At 39.6% G+C, this 20,231-nt stretch overlaps 1 protein-coding gene across 1 annotated transcript in view; it reads left to right on the forward strand.

Annotated features, from left to right (window-relative positions):
• Positions 1-19,058, forward strand: part of TNFRSF11B (tumor necrosis factor receptor superfamily member 11b) — a 27,001-nt gene extending 7,943 nt beyond the window's left edge. The window contains exons 2-5 of the mRNA XM_006769100.2: positions 10,040-10,409; positions 13,975-14,166; positions 15,868-16,092; positions 17,828-19,058. Coding sequence (XP_006769163.2) covers positions 10,040-10,409; positions 13,975-14,166; positions 15,868-16,092; positions 17,828-18,219 — 1,179 coding nt within the window. The 3' untranslated portion in view covers positions 18,220-19,058. The remainder of the gene's footprint in view (positions 1-10,039; positions 10,410-13,974; positions 14,167-15,867; positions 16,093-17,827) is intronic.
• The last annotated feature ends 1,173 nt before the right edge of the window (positions 19,059-20,231 follow it).

Genomic DNA, 20,231 nt, shown 5'->3' on the forward strand with positions numbered 1-20,231 from the left:
TATTAGGAATCCATTTCCCTGCTCTCCATGCTCAGCAGAGCCTGGGGGCGGGTGGGCTCAGGCCACCTTGACCTGCAGCTCTGTCCCTCTTCTCACGGGCATTTGTCTTTAGCTTCTGACTCGCCTCCCACTGTCCTCAGAGCTCGGTGGGGCCTACCCCTCCTCCCACCCGGGTTTCCCTCCTCTCCACAACAACAGCCATGTTCCAGATATTAGTTGCTGTCTCATCCTAAGTCCTGGACAGAGGACAATGCTAACAGCTTTCAGTGGACCCATTAGGGAAGTAGCATGAGTGAGAGGTAAATCTTTGTTATTTTTAGGCTACTGAGATTTTGAAGTGGTTAGCGCAGCATAAAACTCAGCCATTCATTATTTATACAGTGGCCAAACCACAATCATATCTCTGATCATTGAGGGACAGTAACTGCAAAGAGCACTTCAAAATCACAAGTGACTCAAACCTATGGCTTCAGATGGTCAATTTAAACTCCTTTTCCTTCAAAGGCATTGTTAGCAGGAGTCATGTGCAAGAACCTCTTCTGATGCTAAAAATTCAAAATTTAGGGAACTGAGATTACTTAAAAGTTTAGCTGGCCTTTAAAATGAGAAGGTAAACAGATACTTAACAGGAGACTCTAAACCAAACACACTTTTCTGGGAGAGTAAATAGACAGGGATCATGCTTTTTCTTTTCATTGTTTCCAACTGACCCTTCCTTTACAGAGGTACACTCATTTCTGTCTTTCATCAGGACAACTTCTAACCCACATAAACAGAGCCAAAAGGAGGAAACCGTAAAACATAGAGACACCATTCTTAGACTATATGAAAGTCACACACAATGATTCACATAACTTTCACAAAAATCCTATCATGCAGAGATTAGTATCTATTATACGAACGAGAAAACTGAGTAGTTTTCCCTAATATTGGTTAACTAGCTAAGTTTTTTTTCTGCCCTAAAGGAGCTTAGATCTAGTTACTGAGTCCAGTGAAAAATACCCATAAATCAGAGCTGAGTCTCTGTGGGTGCTTTCAAGCCAGAGTTCTCTCTGCTAGGGTTAAGCACACCTCCGGATGGGACCCCAGAGGGCCAGATCCCCGGACCAAACAATGCCAATGTATTTTCATTCCTTTTCTCTCCTTTAGCTCCAGGGGTCACCATGGTTTTTGATTGTTTTGAAATTAAATGCCTGGGCCTCTTTATTGGACTTAGTACTAAGCCCAGATTCCTTAGGGAACAGAGCCAGAGGCAAACGCTTATGTGTTAGTACCTCCTTAGAAAGTGCAATCCTAGGGAAGCAAGAGTGAGCCACAGAAGTGTAAGGCAGAAAAGAAAGCAGATCCGAGGGGGTGCATGACTGAGAAGCTGCTGCTATGTGTAAAGTGTAGCTAATTGCTCAGTCTCACAGGACCATCTTCCAGAGAGGCTGTGTGAACTGACTGTATTTCAGGGCAGAGAGAAGAATTTATTTACCAGGATAGATAGATAGATAGATAGATAGATAGATAGATAGATAGATAGATAGAGTCAACAAAAGATAGATAGATAGATAGATAGATAGATAGATAGATAGATAGATAGATAGAGTCAACAAAAGAATGCCCAGCCTATAGAAAAGTTTGATAAGAGTTTATTTGGGCAAAATTTTGAGGACAAGCCCAGAAACACAATCTCAATGAATTGAGAAAATGCTCAGAAGAATGGCAGTTTTGTAGTCCCTTTTATGCATTTAGAATCGTAAGGAAAACCTAAGGAAGGTACATGAAATTCACTGGTGGTAGATTAAGAAGGTGAGAAAAAGCAAAACAAGGGAAATCTCTAGATTGATCAAAAGCAAAAGAAGAAGCACACACTTCCTTTACATTGGTGGGTACAAGATAGTTAATAACACAGCATGATGATGAGACAGTACTAGGGGAACAAGATAAGGGATTCTGTGATCTCGTGCCCTGGGGCCTGCAGTTGTGCCTTAGAGGAGTATAGAAAAGAAAATTACTCTGACATTTCAAAGGTATGCTATCCTAAGTGGGTAAGAACAATGGAAAGGGCTCACTGAAGGTAAACTGACATTTGCTAAGGGAGCTATAAGCCTGATACGACACTACTGCCATGACCTGCCCAGGTAGGGATTTATGATTAGACCATCCTGTGTGCTTACTTTTGCCCAGTAAGCTTGTCAGGCCTGCCATGTGCCCCCTGAGCTTGTCAGATTTTATTCCACAGCTCCAGTTTTTCATTCACGATAGATCAATAGATAGACAGATAGAAGAGAGATCTTACTGAATTTTACATTGTAGTTGATCATTTATATGCCTATCTCCTACATAAGAATGTAAGTCCCCAGAGGGGTGAGTCAGTTATTAAAGGCTTAGAGTAGAATTGAATCTCAGCTGGAATGTGTACTAGCCCTCTGGCCTTTGCCAAGTCACTCACCTTCTCTGAAAATCAGTTTTTTCATCTATAAAATGGGCTAATCCTATCTCCCCAAAGATGTCTGAAGGGGGCCCTAGCTGGGTAGTTCAGTTGGTTTGAGAACCTAGCTGGGTAGTTCAGTTGGTTTGAGAATCATTCCTCATTTGGTTGCAGATTTGATCTCTGCTCAGGACACATACAGGAAACAACCAATGAATGCAGAAATAACTTGAACAACAAATCTCTCTCTCTCTCTTTCTCTCTCTCTCTCTCTTCCCCCCCACCCCTACCTCTCTCTCTCTCTAAAAAAAGAAAAGAAAAGATGGTTGGAGGGGATGGGTAATAAAAGGGCTCATAATAATATTATTATAATATACTGGCTATATTATATTATACTGTATAATCTATATATGTAAAAGGCTAATATGCAAAGTGTCCCCACGGGAGTTCAACCAGGAGACCAGGAGTTCTATTGCTCACTATGACATGTGCTGATCACCAGGAGGCGGCATGGAATAAAGGAAGGCCCCAGCCAGCAGCCAGCAGCTGGGGAAGGGAGCCCCTGGCCAGCAGCTGGAAGGCCCTGATAGGCCCTGATTGCCAGCCAAGCCTAGGGACCCTACCTGTGCATGAATTTTGTGCACTGGGCCTCTAGTAATATTATAATATACTGGCTATTATTATTTACTACACACAGGGCTTCTAGTATGGTGTTTCACTGTTATAGGCACAGAGTAAATATCTACATGCTTAAATCGGATGCTGTTCTATTTCATTTCTTCTTCCAGTTTCTATTCCATTTCACAATCTTTTCTAATTTTGACCAGCTGTCCTTGACCATATATTGATTGAGCTTTAATCTAGGTCATTAGCAACCAAAAGAGATTCATAAGATGTTGTGAGCCAGGTACTATCTTAAAGGAAAACACTGTAGAAATAAAATGGAATTTAAAGATTGATGTTAAAAACTATCCGCATAATAAATGCATTGCCAATTCTGAGCCTCAAATATCAGGGACTATTGATGGAAAACTCTTGTGGTTCCACCCTGTGCTTATCAGGTAGGCCGGAATGGACATAAATATAAGAATTGCAACCAACCTTGCTACTGAGTTGAAGTTATTAGAATTGATGTTATATCTCAAATCTGGTGATTAACAGAAGCCCAAAAGAGGAAATGTTAAGATCTGGGAGCCAAAGTATATGAGATTTCTACAAACATCTGTTGGAAAGTTTTAAGTGTTTAGCTGCATTATATGTTCTTTTTTTTTTTCAGAGATTTTCCCCCTTTATTTATTAATCTGTCCAATGTTAATTGTCTGTAACACTCCTGAAGCGCCAAAAGCATCATAAGCAAATCTGCCCTGACAGTTCTGGTTGATGCCAAAAATAAACAAGCTACTGCTAATTAATGTAAAAGCCTTCAAACAACTAAAGGAAAAGTCTGAAGGGAACCCCTCCTCCCCCCCAAAAAAAAATCACATTTTAAAGTTAAATTTTACTTGGAGACAGTTCTTCAGCCCCAAGGAAAGCAAAATAGTGTAGAATTTGGCCCAGTGATTCATCTAATAAATCATAATTGCTTGTGTTTTCTTTCCCCTGTTTTCCTAGAGAAAGCTGTTGGGAGCAAATCAGTTTTGTGTAAATGAACAGATTTAATTCATCTGCTCTTACTTCCTGCCTACAGGCATAACCCTCAGCCAGGCGACTAAGCGGTGGTAAACCCTCAGGTCGGGAACTGGCAGGAGCAGATAAACCTCTCAAATGAACAACCTGCTTTTTTCACACATTCTCCTGTGGGATGGAAGCTAAATACAAATGGAACAGTTTGTGCAATCCTTTAGACTGATTGTCATCACTGTGGTTTTACAGTTGAGAAAATTGCAGTTTCTGTGCTTGTCCTTGCTCACATATCCTTTAATGTGGATATTTATCTGCATCTATATAATCATCAATGATCCTAATTACACATAGTAGATACTCATTCACTCTATCTGTTGAACTGAATGAAATCACATCAGCTATGGTGAATACTTGCTCTGTGTAAGACATTGTGCTAAGCATTTAAGGTGTATGAGGCTCTCAGAGGAAACCCATGGAACTGCCTTGGAACATGTGACCTACACCAAGAAAATGATACCAGGTGGGAAGACACTGAAGCCGATGTTAAAAACACATCAGAGATGCTTTTCCTGGAGACAGTTTAGGACAGGGCAGAAAATCAACTTAAGCCACATTTTAGGCGTGTTACTTCTTACTGGACAAGAAACTTGAAAATACTTCCAGAAATGTGTCTGATTCAACATGTCTCCCATTTTTCACATCCTGTGTAATTAGCATGTATAACAGTGCCTCATACTTTTCTGGGGCCTTATTCTTTATCAACTTTACTTGTGTCCCTTTACTCATCTAAAATATAACAGTTGTACAAGGAGAGGTAAACTAAGGATTATCCTCATTTTAGAAGTAAGATAGTGGCCCAGGGTCTAACTGGGTTTGGAACCCTGGGGTATAGTCTAGATGCAAGTTCCAAACTGAAAAGTGTTTTTGGCGATTCACATTGATCTAATTAATTGCCATGCCATGCACTTTTTAGATTACTGATTATCCCTTTAGCATTTTTGAAACTCTCTGTGATATCCCTACTTTTTTTTTTTAACATTCTCTTTTTTTAATCCCATCTTGCAAATATTTATGAGTCCCAAGGGTTAACATTTTTGTCCTTTTTGCTTGTATACAATATCCTTGGGTAATGCCATCTGATCTCTTTGCCTCTAGACTCATTTACATGATTATAACCCCCAAAGCTCTGATCTTAGCTGCATTTATGTCCTGAATTCCCAGTACATATATCCATTTGAGTCTCATAGATGGAAGCTGTTCCAAACTAAATCCACTGTCGTTCTCCATAATTGTCTCCTCCTTCTTCTGTCACTAATTAATGGCAATACCACATACCTAATGGTTAGAATTCGTGGGCATGTTCTTATTGCTCATTCTAGTCCCTCTTCCCCATGTAGCTGGCCAACAGATCATATCCATCATTCCTTTCCTCAATTACTAGTATTTCACATCAGCCCCTCTTCATTTCTGACCTGTTTCTCTGTTGAATCTTTTCTTGATTGTCTTTCTCTTTCCTTCTGCAACCAATAGTTTTGCAGTGATTTATGAGTATTTAACATCAGGTTGGGCTTTTAGATGAATGTTCCTATGAAACAGGAACATTAACTTATTCAACTCCATTGCTTAGCAGTATTTCTAAAGCATAGTAATTGTTTCAATAAGTGCTGAATAAATGAGTTATTTAAGGAATGGAAGAAAATACAAAGGAGCCACTACACTCTAAGACTGTAAAAAATCAAATAAACTAACCTCCATAGGAAAAATGGCTCTGCGTGTGTGTGTTTTTAGGCACTCAAAGCATATTTATCAAATGAATGAAGAGTGAAAGAATGAATGAGTGAACGAATAAAGTCTTATAGATGTAGCCCAAAGCTACTCACAACAACATTGCTTTATCTCATAAACTCATTAAAAATGTTCCATTCTATTCTGCAGGAGGCTGATATAAAATATTGGGGGGAAAAGTTGTTTTTCTTTAAGTAAGCTTTATAGTTTATACTTCAAGAGCTCTTTAGGAAATTCACCATAATATATATCCTGAGTGTTTCCTTCTTTCTTTCTTTTTTTGGCCAAGATGAACTATGAAATGGCATGGTTTCCCAACTGACCAGAAGTTTACCTAACTCTGGATAGTCCTCAAATAGTTTTCTGCGGCCAAGATCATGACGAGGGATCACAAAAGGAACTCCCAAACCAAGCTAGTTATTTCAAGCTCTGCGTGGGCTCTTTTAATGAATTTTCCATAAATGGAAACCCACTGGGTCACTCATGGTTCTACATACCAGAGGGCAAGCCCAGTAGTATGGGGTTGGCTGCATTGCATCATAAAAAAATAAACTTGCTGGAGGAAGTGTATCCTCTTCTTGTGCTTTATGAAGAAGCGTGCACCAGCAGGATGCTACAGTCAAGTTACTTCTCATCTGAGAAATGGCCTTCTCAGTAGCTTTGGACAAAAGCTAGTCTTAGCACGAAGAAGAAAAGTCAAGGGCTTTAGGAAGGCTTCAGTTGATCTTCTAACTTTCATGATCTCCTAACTCTATGCTCTTGAGTCTACATGAAAAAATTAGCACGTTAGGGCTACCTTTGGACTGCATGAAGGCTATAGCATAGGTGAGGGCATTTGGTAAATGTTAAAGGATTTGGCCAAAAAATAGTATTCTGTGCCACATGCTCTGGGTTGGATTTCTGCCTCTGCTAGTTGTTATTACACACCTATGCACATGTCCTGGCTTTTGCAGGGGCTCCTCAGTGGTTATGCAATTTGCACAGAAAAATTGCACTATCAGCTGGCAGAGGGGATAAAGGCAATGTTAAGATAGCCTGTCTTCCTACGGCATCTTTTTCATTGCATTTCCAGGAAATGCAAAAAGAAAAGTAAGAGGGAGGACTGATGAAGCATTCTATTAATCTTCCCCGCCCTCTGTACAGTAACTGGTTCCAGAAATTTTATGTGGGAATTGGGGCTAACCAGAGACTGGGACCTAAACATCCAATTCTGGCCACAGAGAGTTCTGTGTTTTTACCAAAGTGGAAATTTTTCAAATGAAACACAGAGGCCCCATGCAACTTACTGAAAACAAGTCTGCAGTCCCTCCAGACTTTCCTATTTTTTTAAATATATAGGATAATTATATCCAGTAGCCTTAGAGAAACTGCCTTCAATAATACAATTGCTCTCTAATTCTTAAGTCAACCTTATTTATCTTTTTCTCTGTGGATTCTTTTCACCTAAACTTCTCTGTATTTTGTAGAAATGGTAACTAATTTCCAAAGCATGGTTTCAGGAAACCAATAGTGCCATGTCCAATTGCCTAGAAAAATACAAATCAAGTCAGCATTCTTGGTCTGATCTTGTATGTGTGTGGCTCCTTCCAGTGAGGAACACAGGCACCATCTGTGGGGTTTTCCCATCCCATCCTCATCACTTTTTGGTGAGGGAGGAGCGTAGGCACTGAATAAGTGGGCACAGCTGAACCACTGTGCTAAAATGGGAAAGGGGGAATGATGGGAAGTGGGACTGGGCAAGGTCTTAGGACTGCTAGCCCTACCAGAATGGGGCTCACTCAGCAGTAGCATGCAAGACAAGTGTTCTGAAAGAAGCAGATCCTTCAGAAGTGAACAGCAAGAGAACAAAGCATTTCTCATTGCTTGCTGTGTCTTTGCATGTTGCACCAGGAAAATTCTATTTCCTAACATTGAGTATTTTAGAAATATTTGAGTCCAATCTACACAAGGGGCCTTGAAAGAAGACGTAGCCATATGTTATAGAACATATTCAAATGATCAAGAAGCAACAAAGTCATTTCCTCTTGCTTTGTTTCTTTTAAACACTGATCATTATTTGTAACTATTTGTTTCTCCTCTGCTGTCAGCCTCCTCGCTAGACTATGAGCTCCTGAAGGCACGGACCATCTTAGTTTTTGCATCACCATATGCTATGTTCCTTCCTTCTACGGTGCCTGGTATTCCATGGGTACTCAGTTAATGTGTGTTGAATGAATAGATTCCACCTATTTCTGAAAGATTAGGAGCAAACCAGTACTTTTCACACAGTTCTGTTTCATTTCTTTCTTCTAATGTCCACCCACTCCAAATAAGCCAAGAAAAAGAAAAGAAACTCTTATCCTTTGCAGCAACATAAATGGACCTGAAGAGCATTCTGCTAAGCAAAATAGGCCCTTTAGAGAAAGACAAATACCATCTGATCTCACTAATGTCACTCATATGTGGACTCTAATGAACAAAATAAGATGATGAACAAAATAGAACTGGAAGCATGGATACATGGAATAGGCTGGCAGGTGCCAGGGAAGAGGCGGGGCGGGGGAGGGGAAGGAGGAGAGGTGACTGGGTAGTGAGGTGAAGGGATTAGCTAAAGAACATATGTGCATACCCCATGGACTTGGACAATTGGTGCTGAAGGCCAAGGGAGGGGGAGCCCAGGCCAAGGGATGGGGAGCTGGGGCTGGTAGAGGTAGACAAAGTGGGGGTGGGGGTGGGGACATCTAGTACAATAGTGTCAATGTTAAAAATTTTTAAATTTAAAATAAAGAGAGGAAGGAAGGAAGGAAGGAAGGAAGGAAGGAAGGGTGGGAAGGAGGGAAAATTTAAGAACATTTTCCTCAGTAAACCTCAGGTTATGAGGTGTCACCCCCATTTTGCACTGTACTCTATGTTTTGTTGGTTAGGAGTCCTTAACATCAGAGTACTCTGAAAATTTCTCTTGGAGAAAACGTGAATGGCCCTAAGTGAGATACTTTGTTCTTCTTCTAGTTTATCAGCTGATATCATGTCCAGTCAGCCCTGATGCTTGTTGTGTTGCAATAAGAAGTGAATGAAATTACTCAGATTAAAATGCTTATTTAAAAAAAGGCCATTCTTTACCTTTGTCACTCTAATTCCACAGTGAGTGCTGTTTCCTCAGCTTGGCATGCTTTTCCTGGGGCAAGGGGATTCTGTGACATTTCCTGAGTTCTGCAAAGAAGAGTTTGGAAAAATTTACTGTGTTTGGCCTGCCACCTCCCAAAAGCATGAAAATAGTCATGCTTGATCCCTTTCCCAAAAACAAATAATAAAAAAGTAAACAAACCATCCCCTACACACAAAGAACACTGTTCCTTCTGAGCTACGTCAATGCTCCCTAGAAGACCCTGTGAGTCTAAAATACAAGATGGACTGCTTAGTTGGAGCTGCCCTCCCAAGCTTGAAAAATCATCTTTTTTTTTTTCTCTTTCTGCATAGAATTCTTCTTGCCATATGTATGGAAACTTATGAAACCCTACCTACTCTCTGAAGTTTTTCCCAGAAGAGAGGTAGTCATTTAGTTTTCTAGACACAATTGACCTGTGAGAGTCAAGACTGGGCCATTGATGTTCTGGAGGAAACATCAGTTTTAAAATTCTAAGACTCTTTCCAGTGGATTGCAAGCTCTATGGGGGCAGGGACCATGCCTCACTCACCAGCATCTCCCTGGTACATTCCTGGTAGGCATTCAATGCATATCTGTGGAATGAATGAATGAATGCATTGATCAGGATGACTGTTGATGCCATGATACAAACTTTGTACTTCTCCACCTCTTTACTTACTATATGTTTGGAATTATTAAGTCTTAGAAGAGGTATGGTATGCTCTTCTGAGAACCACTAGTTCATCCAACTCAATCCTCTAGAGAAAATCATGAAGACCAGGGAGATACAGTGTCTTTGAGGCCACGAGGGTTATTTAGTGATACAGCTAGTTGTAAGAATTTCTATTCTGATAAGCTTTCTACTTCGGTGATCTATTAGCTGAATTTACTTAATATTGATGTGCTGCCATGCCCATCTTGGTCTCTGAGATTAAGCGAACAGAGGCAAGAATTGCAGCCTCTGAACTTACCTTGTTGTGCCGCTCAGCAGGTAGGAAGTTCATAAAGGACTCTTTGATTCTTGCGATGCCTTTGCACGAAGGAACCACCCTATTTCCATGCTGACACTGCCACTATTTCCTTTCTTCTAGTTCCTGGACATCTCCATTAAATGGACCACTCAAGAAATATTTCCCCCAAAATACCTTCATTATGACCCAGACACCTCTCGCCAGCTGATGTGTGACAAATGTCCCCCTGGCACCTACTTAAAACAGCACTGTACAGCAAGGCGGAAGACCGTGTGTGCCCCTTGTCCTGACAACTACTACACAAACACCTGGCACACCAGTGATGAGTGTCTGTACTGCAACACAGCCTGCAAAGAGCTGCAGTATGTCAAGCAGGAGTGCACCCGCACCCACAACCGCGTGTGCGAATGCGAGGAAGGGCGCTACCTCGAGCTGGAGTTCTGCTTGAAGCACAGGAGCTGCCCCCCTGGCTTCGGAGTTCTGCAAGCTGGTATGCATCAGCTTTCCAACACGCTGCCAAAGTGATTAGGATTGTACAAAGTCAAGTAGTAGGGGAAGTTTAAGGGAACACTTTTGTCTGATGATATTAAGGATAGCAAACTGCAAAGGTAATGGAACCTGCTAGATATGTACTATGTGTCTGGATTGCTGCCAAACGACCATTTCTCAGAGGAATACTCTGCTGCTCCAGGGCGATTTAGTGACAAATCTCAAATGCAGCAAATTGCTCTCTAATGAGATGCATGATGGATTGCTTTTTTTAAAGGGACACACTCTGTTTATAGCTGATAGATACCTCTCTGTTTCACTTCAGCATGGACAGCTTCAAACTGCGGTGCTTTTTGACAAACATCAGAAATCTTAATTGATACCAAGAGAGTAATTATGCTGATATTGATGAGGCTCTGCAGTGCTAACAATGAGCAGTTATAATTAATTATGCAAAAAATGAGAATGGCTAGGGGAAATGAATTTCATTATAAAAAATGAAGCTAGTTCTTCCTTTGGCATGGGAGTTGAGTGTCTGGGAGGACATAGACTGCAGCAGTATCTCAGCAATGAGCTTATTCTTTATCTTAGACAAAACAGATTGTCAAGCCAGGAGTAAGTACTTGTCTACAAACAAAATACTTTCTCTTTGCATTTTGAACAGCATAGGTTAAGGCCAGTGTGCACTGACTTTTTTAAAGCTGCAACCCACATTTCTTTTTCCTACCACATTCGTGAAGCTTCAGTGTAGTCTCATAGCTTGGGAAAATGAGGAGTAATTCACTTAATTTCTGGAGGAAGTAGTAATCAGTACAAATTCTGATTACTCAGAAGTCATATTTCTCAGCCTCTGCACCACCGATATTGAGGGCTAGATAATTCTTTCTGTATGCAGTTGTCCTGTGTATTTTAGCGTGTTTAGCAGCATCCCTGGTCTCTAGTCACTAGATGTTCCTCCCCCAGTGGTGATAATCAAAAAAAGTCTCCAGACATTACCAATTGTCTCCTGATGGCAGAATTGCCCCTGGTTGACAACCACTGGCTTAGAGGAGCTAATTATTTGGAACTATTTTAACCTTCAGAAGTTGTGATATTCAGAGTTTAAATTATTAGATGACAAATACAAAGCAAGCATACTCAAATATTTAGATCTATTGTTTCCTAAGTTGTGAATCTTGTAAAATTAATCACAGAGGGGGAAACTGCATAATGGTTCCTTAAAGTACCTCTAGTATGAGTATTTAAGGGAGAAATTAGTAACACTTCCTAGTTTTTATTGGATGATACTTTGGGACTCAAAGTCTAAGCCAAGTTGTAGAAGAGAAAAGCCGATACAACAAAAATAAATCCATTTAATTCAATTCAGTACATTGAATATGTAGAAAAATTAATGAAGGGACTAGGCAGCTTGGAAATTAGAAAGATTTGACAAAATGATGGAAATAGCAAGGATTTTTCTCACATAAGCATGGAAATATGTTTGTAGAATGAAGTAAGCTAGTACCACAGTGGGGTTATTTACCTCTCACTTCCCATTCCTCAGGGACAATAAGAGCTTCCAGCCCAAAGAGAAGGAAGGTTTATGCAATGTTATTCTAAGAAATATTTATCAACCCTTCCTTTCTGTCGTTTTGAAGTTAGATTGACTCTGAATTTTATTTACTTCATTCTATCTGTTAGTCTTATAATTCCTATGTCAGCACCTGGGGCCAGCATGGTGAAATTCTCAACAGTAGAACAAAACTCCTCTCATCATTATGACATTTGGCATTGGCCTGGCAGATTATACTTTGTATGTTTCCACTGGTATTAATAAGGCCAACTTTTTTTACTTAGATGGGTAAATCTTTCTTTGTAAAAAGGTCTACCAATTATAAAAGAGGGAAGTCCTATTCAGCAAGGTCATTATATAAAGCCTCCAAAGACATTGAGAAACTTTACTTCTGTCATCCTTGGATTTCTTTTGTTAAAGAACTTTAAAAGCTAAGCTAGCTGAGAGAATGGCTTGTACCTGACTTTCTCACTGAGATGCATGCAAAGGCTCAACCCGTCAATGTGTATGTGAAGAATGACAAGTTTTTCTTTGTGCAGTTGGCTCTCCAGAACACTTGGTAGTTGGCAAAAGGAGCCTTGGATCCAGGTGTCCAAGTCCACTTATTTTCAGAATATTAGCAACGAAAGACTACCATGGACTCCCTGCCCAAATACCTTCACTTAGGATATTGTAGAATTTGGTGTGGAGTTGCATGCCATTTAAAAAGAGCAATACAGTAAGAAAGTACTTTTTTTTAAAAAAAATAGCCCTCTTTGTAAGTTGGTTCCTAAAATGTTGTCACTGCAACACTGGGGGTGGCATTTAATATGTGAAGGTTTTCTGCCTATGGTTTCCCACCTCCTCTTTTTTTCTGCCAGCCCTTCATCATTTTTATTGGTCAATGCATCATTAATCCCTTTGGAAGAAGCAAGAGATAAAATGAGAACCAAACCACTTTGCTCTTTGCCCCCACCTCTGGATTTGATATGAAGTGGGAGGTTCACATTTTTAATAACCAAAGTTTATTAACTTCCCACAGCTTCATTTGTCCCGTTCACATTTGTTACCTCGCATAAGCCAGAATTGGCCTGTAAAAGCCACATTAGAACATTGAAGTCTAAATCTGTTCAACTAGCTTACACTAGATGGAGGTATTTTCATATGCAAATGCACTGTAATGTATGATTTATCCATGAATGATAGAGCCAAGGGTTTGAAGGTATTTAGTTTTAATAGCATCGTTAGTTGTTGACTGATTCAAGTTTGCTTACCCGTGATTTCTCCAGATTTGTCAAGTATTTTTCCACCATGAAATAAGATGCCCTTGCAGTCACCCTTCCCTGAAATTGTAACAACCAGACTCTTAAAACTCAACAGTTTAAGCAAACGGTATATCATCTTCCATTTACTGTGCAGCTTAACTGCAGACTTATGCTTTTGAGTCAGTGGCCAACTTTATTGCCACCTTCAAGAGTTTATTATAATGCTGTAAATTTTTATCTCTCAGGGTTAGCATACTTATGAGTTGCTTCACAATTATGATTCAGGAAAGAAAGAACTTCGATAGCTACCGATTAGAATTTAACAACGTAGCAGTGAATGGGTACTGATTTTGGAGAATGATATCACAGCAGTTACACGAGGGCTATCTCATTGCTTTTCCAGGATAATTGTGTGAAGAATATGTAGGCAACGAGACCTAATGCCATTGTAGCTCACTCAGGACTAATGACCACCCTCCCTTCTTCCCTTCCCTCTCACATTTTGGAAATGTTTTGTAGGTAACAGAAAACAAGCTTGTGTTTGTATTACTGGGAGGGGAGACCGCCTAAGGGGCTAACTGTAGTTTTGTTCTGTCTGTGTAATGAAGTGAAAAATGAGAATGCTTGAAGTTTGGTACAGCATTAATAGTAAAAACTTAGCACCAGAGCAGTTAAAACTAAGTGAAAAGTCTTCCAAAACTTTGTTAAGAGGGTATCTGCTGTGAAAGTATTTGAGAGGAAGATGCTAAGTGGTTTAGTATTTTCTGTAGGAACCCCAGAGCGAAATACGGTTTGCAAAAGATGTCCAGATGGGTTCTTCTCCAATGAGACGTCCTCTAAAGCACCCTGCAGAAAACACACCAACTGCAGTGCATTCGGTCTCCTTCTGACTCAGAAAGGAAATGCAACGCATGACAATATATGTTCCGGAAACAGTGACTCGACGCACAGATGTGGAATAGGTAATTATCCTTCAGAACACCAGCCTTCATGCCATCTCTGAGTTGAGTACAAGACCCTCTGGCCACCTTCTTAGTCAAACTCATATTTCCCCTTTCTTGAGTTTTAATTAGCTCTTCTATTCCAAGACTATTCTCTGTCCATATGGCTAAAGCCACAACTCAAAGTCCTTCAAAAAGTCCTCATCTCTCATAGATCATGCTCTAAACCCTGAATTTTTTCCTTTTCTACTCTACTCAAATCTTACCCATGGAGAAAGGGTGGTATAGAGATTATGTCTGAGGCCCAATGAGCAGAGTCCAAATTGCAGAATTTTTTTGCTATGCATTTTTATCACTTTTAAAAATACCTGTATTATTAGCCAAAGTGTAAACTGGCAACTAAGAAGCGCAATGACATAATTGATTACATATTAGAAATGTAAAAACTGGCTTTGCTACCTATGGTAATACTGTGTCTATCACATCGACGTTCCAGGTTCCTCTTGTCCTGAACTTTTTATTCAGGAAGAGCCACTAGCTCGGAGCTCAAGTTATCTGAATGCATCCCATGTCAGTGATGTCGCTAATCAGATTGGTGTCCTCTCCCTGTCACTCCTACCACTAGACTAATCTCACACCTTCTACCGCGGACTCCTTACACCAAGGATAACCTGCTTTTAGCATTTAGCTAAACAATGTCATGAACCAGCTTGACTCCCCCCAAGCATCTATTTGTATGACACAGAAGCATATCAAGCAGAGAGATGTGGATTGGGAGATTAAGATTCCAACCCAGTCCCAACATATTTTCACTGTAATCAAAACCTTAGACAAGTCATTTAGCTGCTCTGCTTTCTTATCTAAAAATGGAATAAAGGAAGGGATAGTAAGAGGAGTGACTTCTAACTTTATCATTCTCTTTAATACATTTAAATTTTTATTTTTGTCATTCATCGAATACTTACTATCTGCCAGATTCTTTGCTATATGGGGTTTAATCGTTACAAAAACATGGTTAAAGTTGCTCAAGTTCAATATAGGACATGAATGGCAGAGTCAGGATTCAAACCCAGGTCTGATGCATCAAAAGATAAACTCTTAACCCCTGGGATATACTGACCCTACCCAGACATTCAGGCCATTGCACCTCTTTTCTAAATGACATGTTTTTGTTTGTTTGTTTGTGTGTGTGTGTGTGTGTGTGTGTGAGTTTTTTCTCATGTAATATGTGCTTATATGTTTACATATATTCTTATTCTCAAAGGTAAACTATGTGTTTGTGTATGTACAGAAAATAATACACTATTCCAGATTACTTTCAAGGCCCTTTCAAAGCAATGCTTTGCATTTGTTTTGGCCCTTATCTCAAAGTATTCTGTGGGCTCGAGGAACACCTTTTAACAGAATGTTAATAATTACATTAAATCATACAATTTTTGCTGTAATTTGTTTATAGCAACATTAAGTTCTTATTAAACTTTTATTAAACTTTTTCCTCCAAAACACTCTAAAAGAACATTAGAAAGGACATAAGCCCAGTTGTATTGGCAGTCTACCACTTAGATCAGCCAACAGAAGGTTGATTCGATTCAAAATTTTTGTTTTAACATATTATATTTTTTTAAAAACCCAATTGTGTTGGTTTTAAAATTTTGGATTTTGTCCAATAGACTTCCAAAATCCAATTGTTGAGTAAATCTTGGTTTTCCCACCTTCCTTTAGATGTGACCCTGTGTGAGGAGGCATTTTTCAGGTTTGCTGTTCCTACCAAGTTCACCCCTAACTGGCTCAGTGTCCTGGTGGACAATTTGCCTGGCACCAAAGTAAATGCAGAGAGTGTGGAGAGGATAAAAAGACGACACAGCTCACAAGAACAGACCTTCCAGCTGCTGAAGTTATGGAAACATCAAAACAAAGACCAGGATATGGTCAAGAAGATCATCCAAGGTAGGATAACCTGAAATAAAGAAGTCGATCTGAAATCAAAGATACCCTTTAATCATAGGGCTAGTTGTGTGGATGATGTTTTCTTTTTGTAATTATTGTTGAATTGAAGGAGTTTTACGATGATGTAGATGCTGTTTCTAGAGCAGTCACGCAGGGTTTTATTCTCAATCCCCCCACCGGTCCCTCTTGTTCTTTATCGAGTGTATAAAGAAGCCACAATGCATTTCAAGTGCATGCCTAGACCTCAGGAAATCTGCCTTTACATCCCTCAGCAGTTTTATTAGCATCCTCTCTGACCTTCTTGGAAGTTCTTAAACCATTTTGAATCTTACCTTGCATTTCTACGTAGAAGCTCTGTTGTATTTATTTGGTAATTCTCTCTAGAGAGCCTCCCAGTGCCTTACAGATAGCCTCTCATTAATCCTCACAACATAGCCTATTTTAAAATTACCATTTTAATAGCATATGTTGTAAGGATTAATGAGATAAGATCTGTAAAATATTTGACTTTCTTGGAGAAAAGGGCTAGTTAAAACCATGTTATAGAGTTTTCGAAAGAATCTCCTTTGGAAAGTGAGTGTCTCTGTGTGCATGTGTGTGTACCTGTGTGCATGTGTGTGTATGCATGTGTGTGTGTGTGCTGCTGCTGATGATGAGATAATCCAACAGTAAAAGTAAATTTCATACAGTGTGGACCGTAAGCTTTAGGTTAATGGAAAGAGTTCCGAATTCAATTAGCAATGAGAAGCCATGTCAGAAGAAAATGAGGGAGATTTTTCACAAGTCAGACAATGTCAATGAGAAATTCATTCTCCTCTTCAGTATAGTAAAATGATTGAGGAGTCCTGGCCCTACCCTAAAAGCCTCAAACATTTGAAATTGAGGCAACAGATGTTAGGAGACTAACATTTTTGACAGCTGAATGTTCCATTTGTGCAAAGAGTAAACTTTTCTTCAGTTTTCAGCAGACAAAATGTATTCTTTGAACTTATAATTAGCCCTGAAGCAAAAAGAAAGGGAAGTAGAGAATCAGAGACTGTTAGCATCGGAAAGGACCGAATCCCTATTTTATAAACGAGGACATTTCAGCCCAGAAAGATGAACTGACTTGCCTTAGGGCTCAGATACTAAATGACTCATGTCATTAACAGAAACATTAGTTACTCCCTCTTATGTTTATGTCCTAGCTCGTTATGGAAATATTCTCTAGGCTGTGTGTATCACCACATTCCTTGGCCTCATATTACTCTGTTTTTAAATTTTCTTCTCTGTGGTGGTAACCCTCTCATGCTTTTTATTAAAGACCATTTGAAGCAACTAGCTCTTTTAAAACAGCATATATGTCAGATGTCAACAAATGAAAGTTTATATTGCAAAATAACTAACTTGAAAACTTTCTGTTTCTCTGAAATGTCATGGTTTTAATACCTCAAACTTTTTTTTAACTGAGAATGATGTGCCTGTACTTTTCTACTAATGATTTTCAACAGTAGAGCGTCTCACAAGGCTTTGTTGGATGCCTAGATTATATAGTCCATTCTCTTACAATAACACAAAATTATTCATCTCAGTTCTCAGAAATAACTAGCACCACCAACCCCACTCCCCCAAAAACATAAAGGAAAAGGTTATCGTTAAAGTGATGACAGGTGGAGAACCCTTGCCTTTGCCTCAGCATAGTTTGGTGGCACTAGAATATACATGGTGTGACTGTCTCTGCTTTTGTTCTGTGTAGATATCGACCTCTGTGAAAACAGCGTGCAGCGGCACCTCGGGCACAGGAACCTCACCTCCGAGCAGCTCCGCAGCCTGATGGAAAGCTTGCCCGGGAAGAAAGTCACAGCAGAAGACATCGAGAAAACAATGCAGGCCTGCACATCATCAGGTGAGCAGATCCTGAAGCTGCTCAGCCTGTGGAGGGTCAAGAACGGCGACCAGGACACTCTGGAGGGCCTCATGCACGCACTGAAGCACTTGAAAACGTACCACTTCCCCAAAACGGTCTCCCACAGTCTGAAAAAGACCATCAGGTTCCTTCACAGCTTCACCATGTACAGACTGTATCAGAAGCTATTTCTAGAAATGATAGGGAACCAGGTCCAGTCAGTGAAAATAAGCTGCTTATAACGGGAAATGGTCATGGGGCCGTTTCCTCCCCGTGGACCAGATCCCATGGATGAGTAAACTGTTTCTCAGGTTTCTCAGGCACTTGAGGGGGTGCAGTGATTTCTTTCTCATCACTGAGGACTAGATTTGGGCCCAGGGCAAACAAAAAAGACTTTGGTATGAAGAAAGAACGAACTTCTCCCCCCAAAATTCAATAAACCCCAAATAGTTTATCCAACTGACAGATCTGGTCCAGTACCTACTGACTATGTTTTCCTTAATTACTGCTTGAAGTAATTCAACTGGAAATAAGAAACTAGACTTCATTGTGCCTTACTAAGTATGGGAATGTCTAACTTAAATAGCTATGAGATTTCAGCTGTCTAGAGGCTTTTATCAGAAAGCCATTTTTTTTTCTGTAAAAGTACTAATATATCTAACACTATTACAGTATTTGCTATTTATATTCATTCAGATATAAGGTTTGTACATATTATCGTCCTAAAGGGAAACAGTGTGGACTTAATTTTAGAAAGAAAAAAATTATATATTCTGTTTATTATGACAAATGAAAGAGATAAAATATATTTTTTAATGGAAAGTTTGTAGCATTTCCTAATAGGTACTGCTATCCTTCCTGTGTGGTGTGTTTTTGTAATATAATTTTACCTATATAAGCTATGATATCATTTTATAGAAAATGCATTATTTAGGTAATTGTTTAATGGTTTCTTGGGTTTTTTTGTTTAATGTTTTAATGTAAATTATCTGAATATTAGATGCGCTGAGAAATTGAATGTACCTTATTTAAAAGATTTTATGTTTTAGTGTATAAACATCATTAAAGTTTTCAAATTATTTTTCATTGCTTTTCCTCTTGTTTTTATTTGAATGGGATATTAATACATCTGCGTTTTTGTAATTTTCTCTGTTCTTATATCACCAGGACCATCTGGGAACTGTTAAAAATGCAGATTTCTGGGCCAATTTATTGGCAAATTTTGGGGAGAAGGGCAGAAACCTGCATGTGTAACAAATTCCCAAAACACTTCTTCTTACATTAAAACTGGAGAACTTTCATGGAAGTATAGATCAGAGTGTGGATTCTCAGAGGGAAGATGGGGGAGGATGGGTGGGTGGGAGCTAATCAACCAAAGACCTTGAATGCAAATATGCATAGCCCATGGACACAGACAATAGTGTGCTGAAGGCCTGAGAGGAGTGGGTGAGGGGTGGAGGGGATCAATGGGGAAGAAAGGCGGGGGAAACATATGTAATACTTTCAACGATAAAGATAATTTTTTAAAAAACAGCATATAAGAAACAGATAAGAACTTAGCTAAATGTAGAAAAAACACAATAAACATTGGAGAACTTCTGAAGTCAAGCTTAGCATACAGATGGCGCAAACCACTTATAACTGCTGACACTAGCATTGAGAGGCCAACTATATAAGTTATAAAACCTGACACTACCTAGTTTAAGAAAACATGAATTGTAAGGGTGGTGTATTGGGCAGAATGGTGTCCCTTCCCAAATCAGTTCACTTCATAATCCCCAGAACCTGTAAATGTTCTCTTATTTAGAAAAAGGATCTTTGTAGCTGTGATTAAATTAAGTATTTTGAGATGATGATATCCTGGATTTTAGATGGGCCCTAAATCCAATGACAAGTATCTTTACAAGAGACACATAGAGGGGACAGGCAGAAGAGAAGATGATGTAAAGGTAGAGGCAGAGATGGGAGTGATGTAGCCATGAGACAAGGGAGCTAGGGGAGGCGAAAAAAAGAGTCTCCCCTGGAACCTTGCTGACATCTTGGCTTTGGACTTCTGGCCTCCAGTTCTAGGAGAGAATTAATTTCTGTTGTGGTAAGCCACCCAGTTTGTGGTAATTTGCTACAACAGCCACTGGAAACGAATACAGGTTGTGTCCAAGCCTCACAAATGGCAGAATTAAGATAACTCTGGCAACATCGTGGGCTGAAGTTCCTACACTATTTTCTGATCTTCCATTTCTGTAGCTTTTAGTTC

This window comes from Myotis davidii, unplaced genomic scaffold, assembly GCF_000327345.1.
Source record: "Myotis davidii unplaced genomic scaffold, ASM32734v1 scaffold1, whole genome shotgun sequence".
NCBI lineage: Eukaryota > Metazoa > Chordata > Mammalia > Chiroptera > Vespertilionidae > Myotis > Myotis davidii.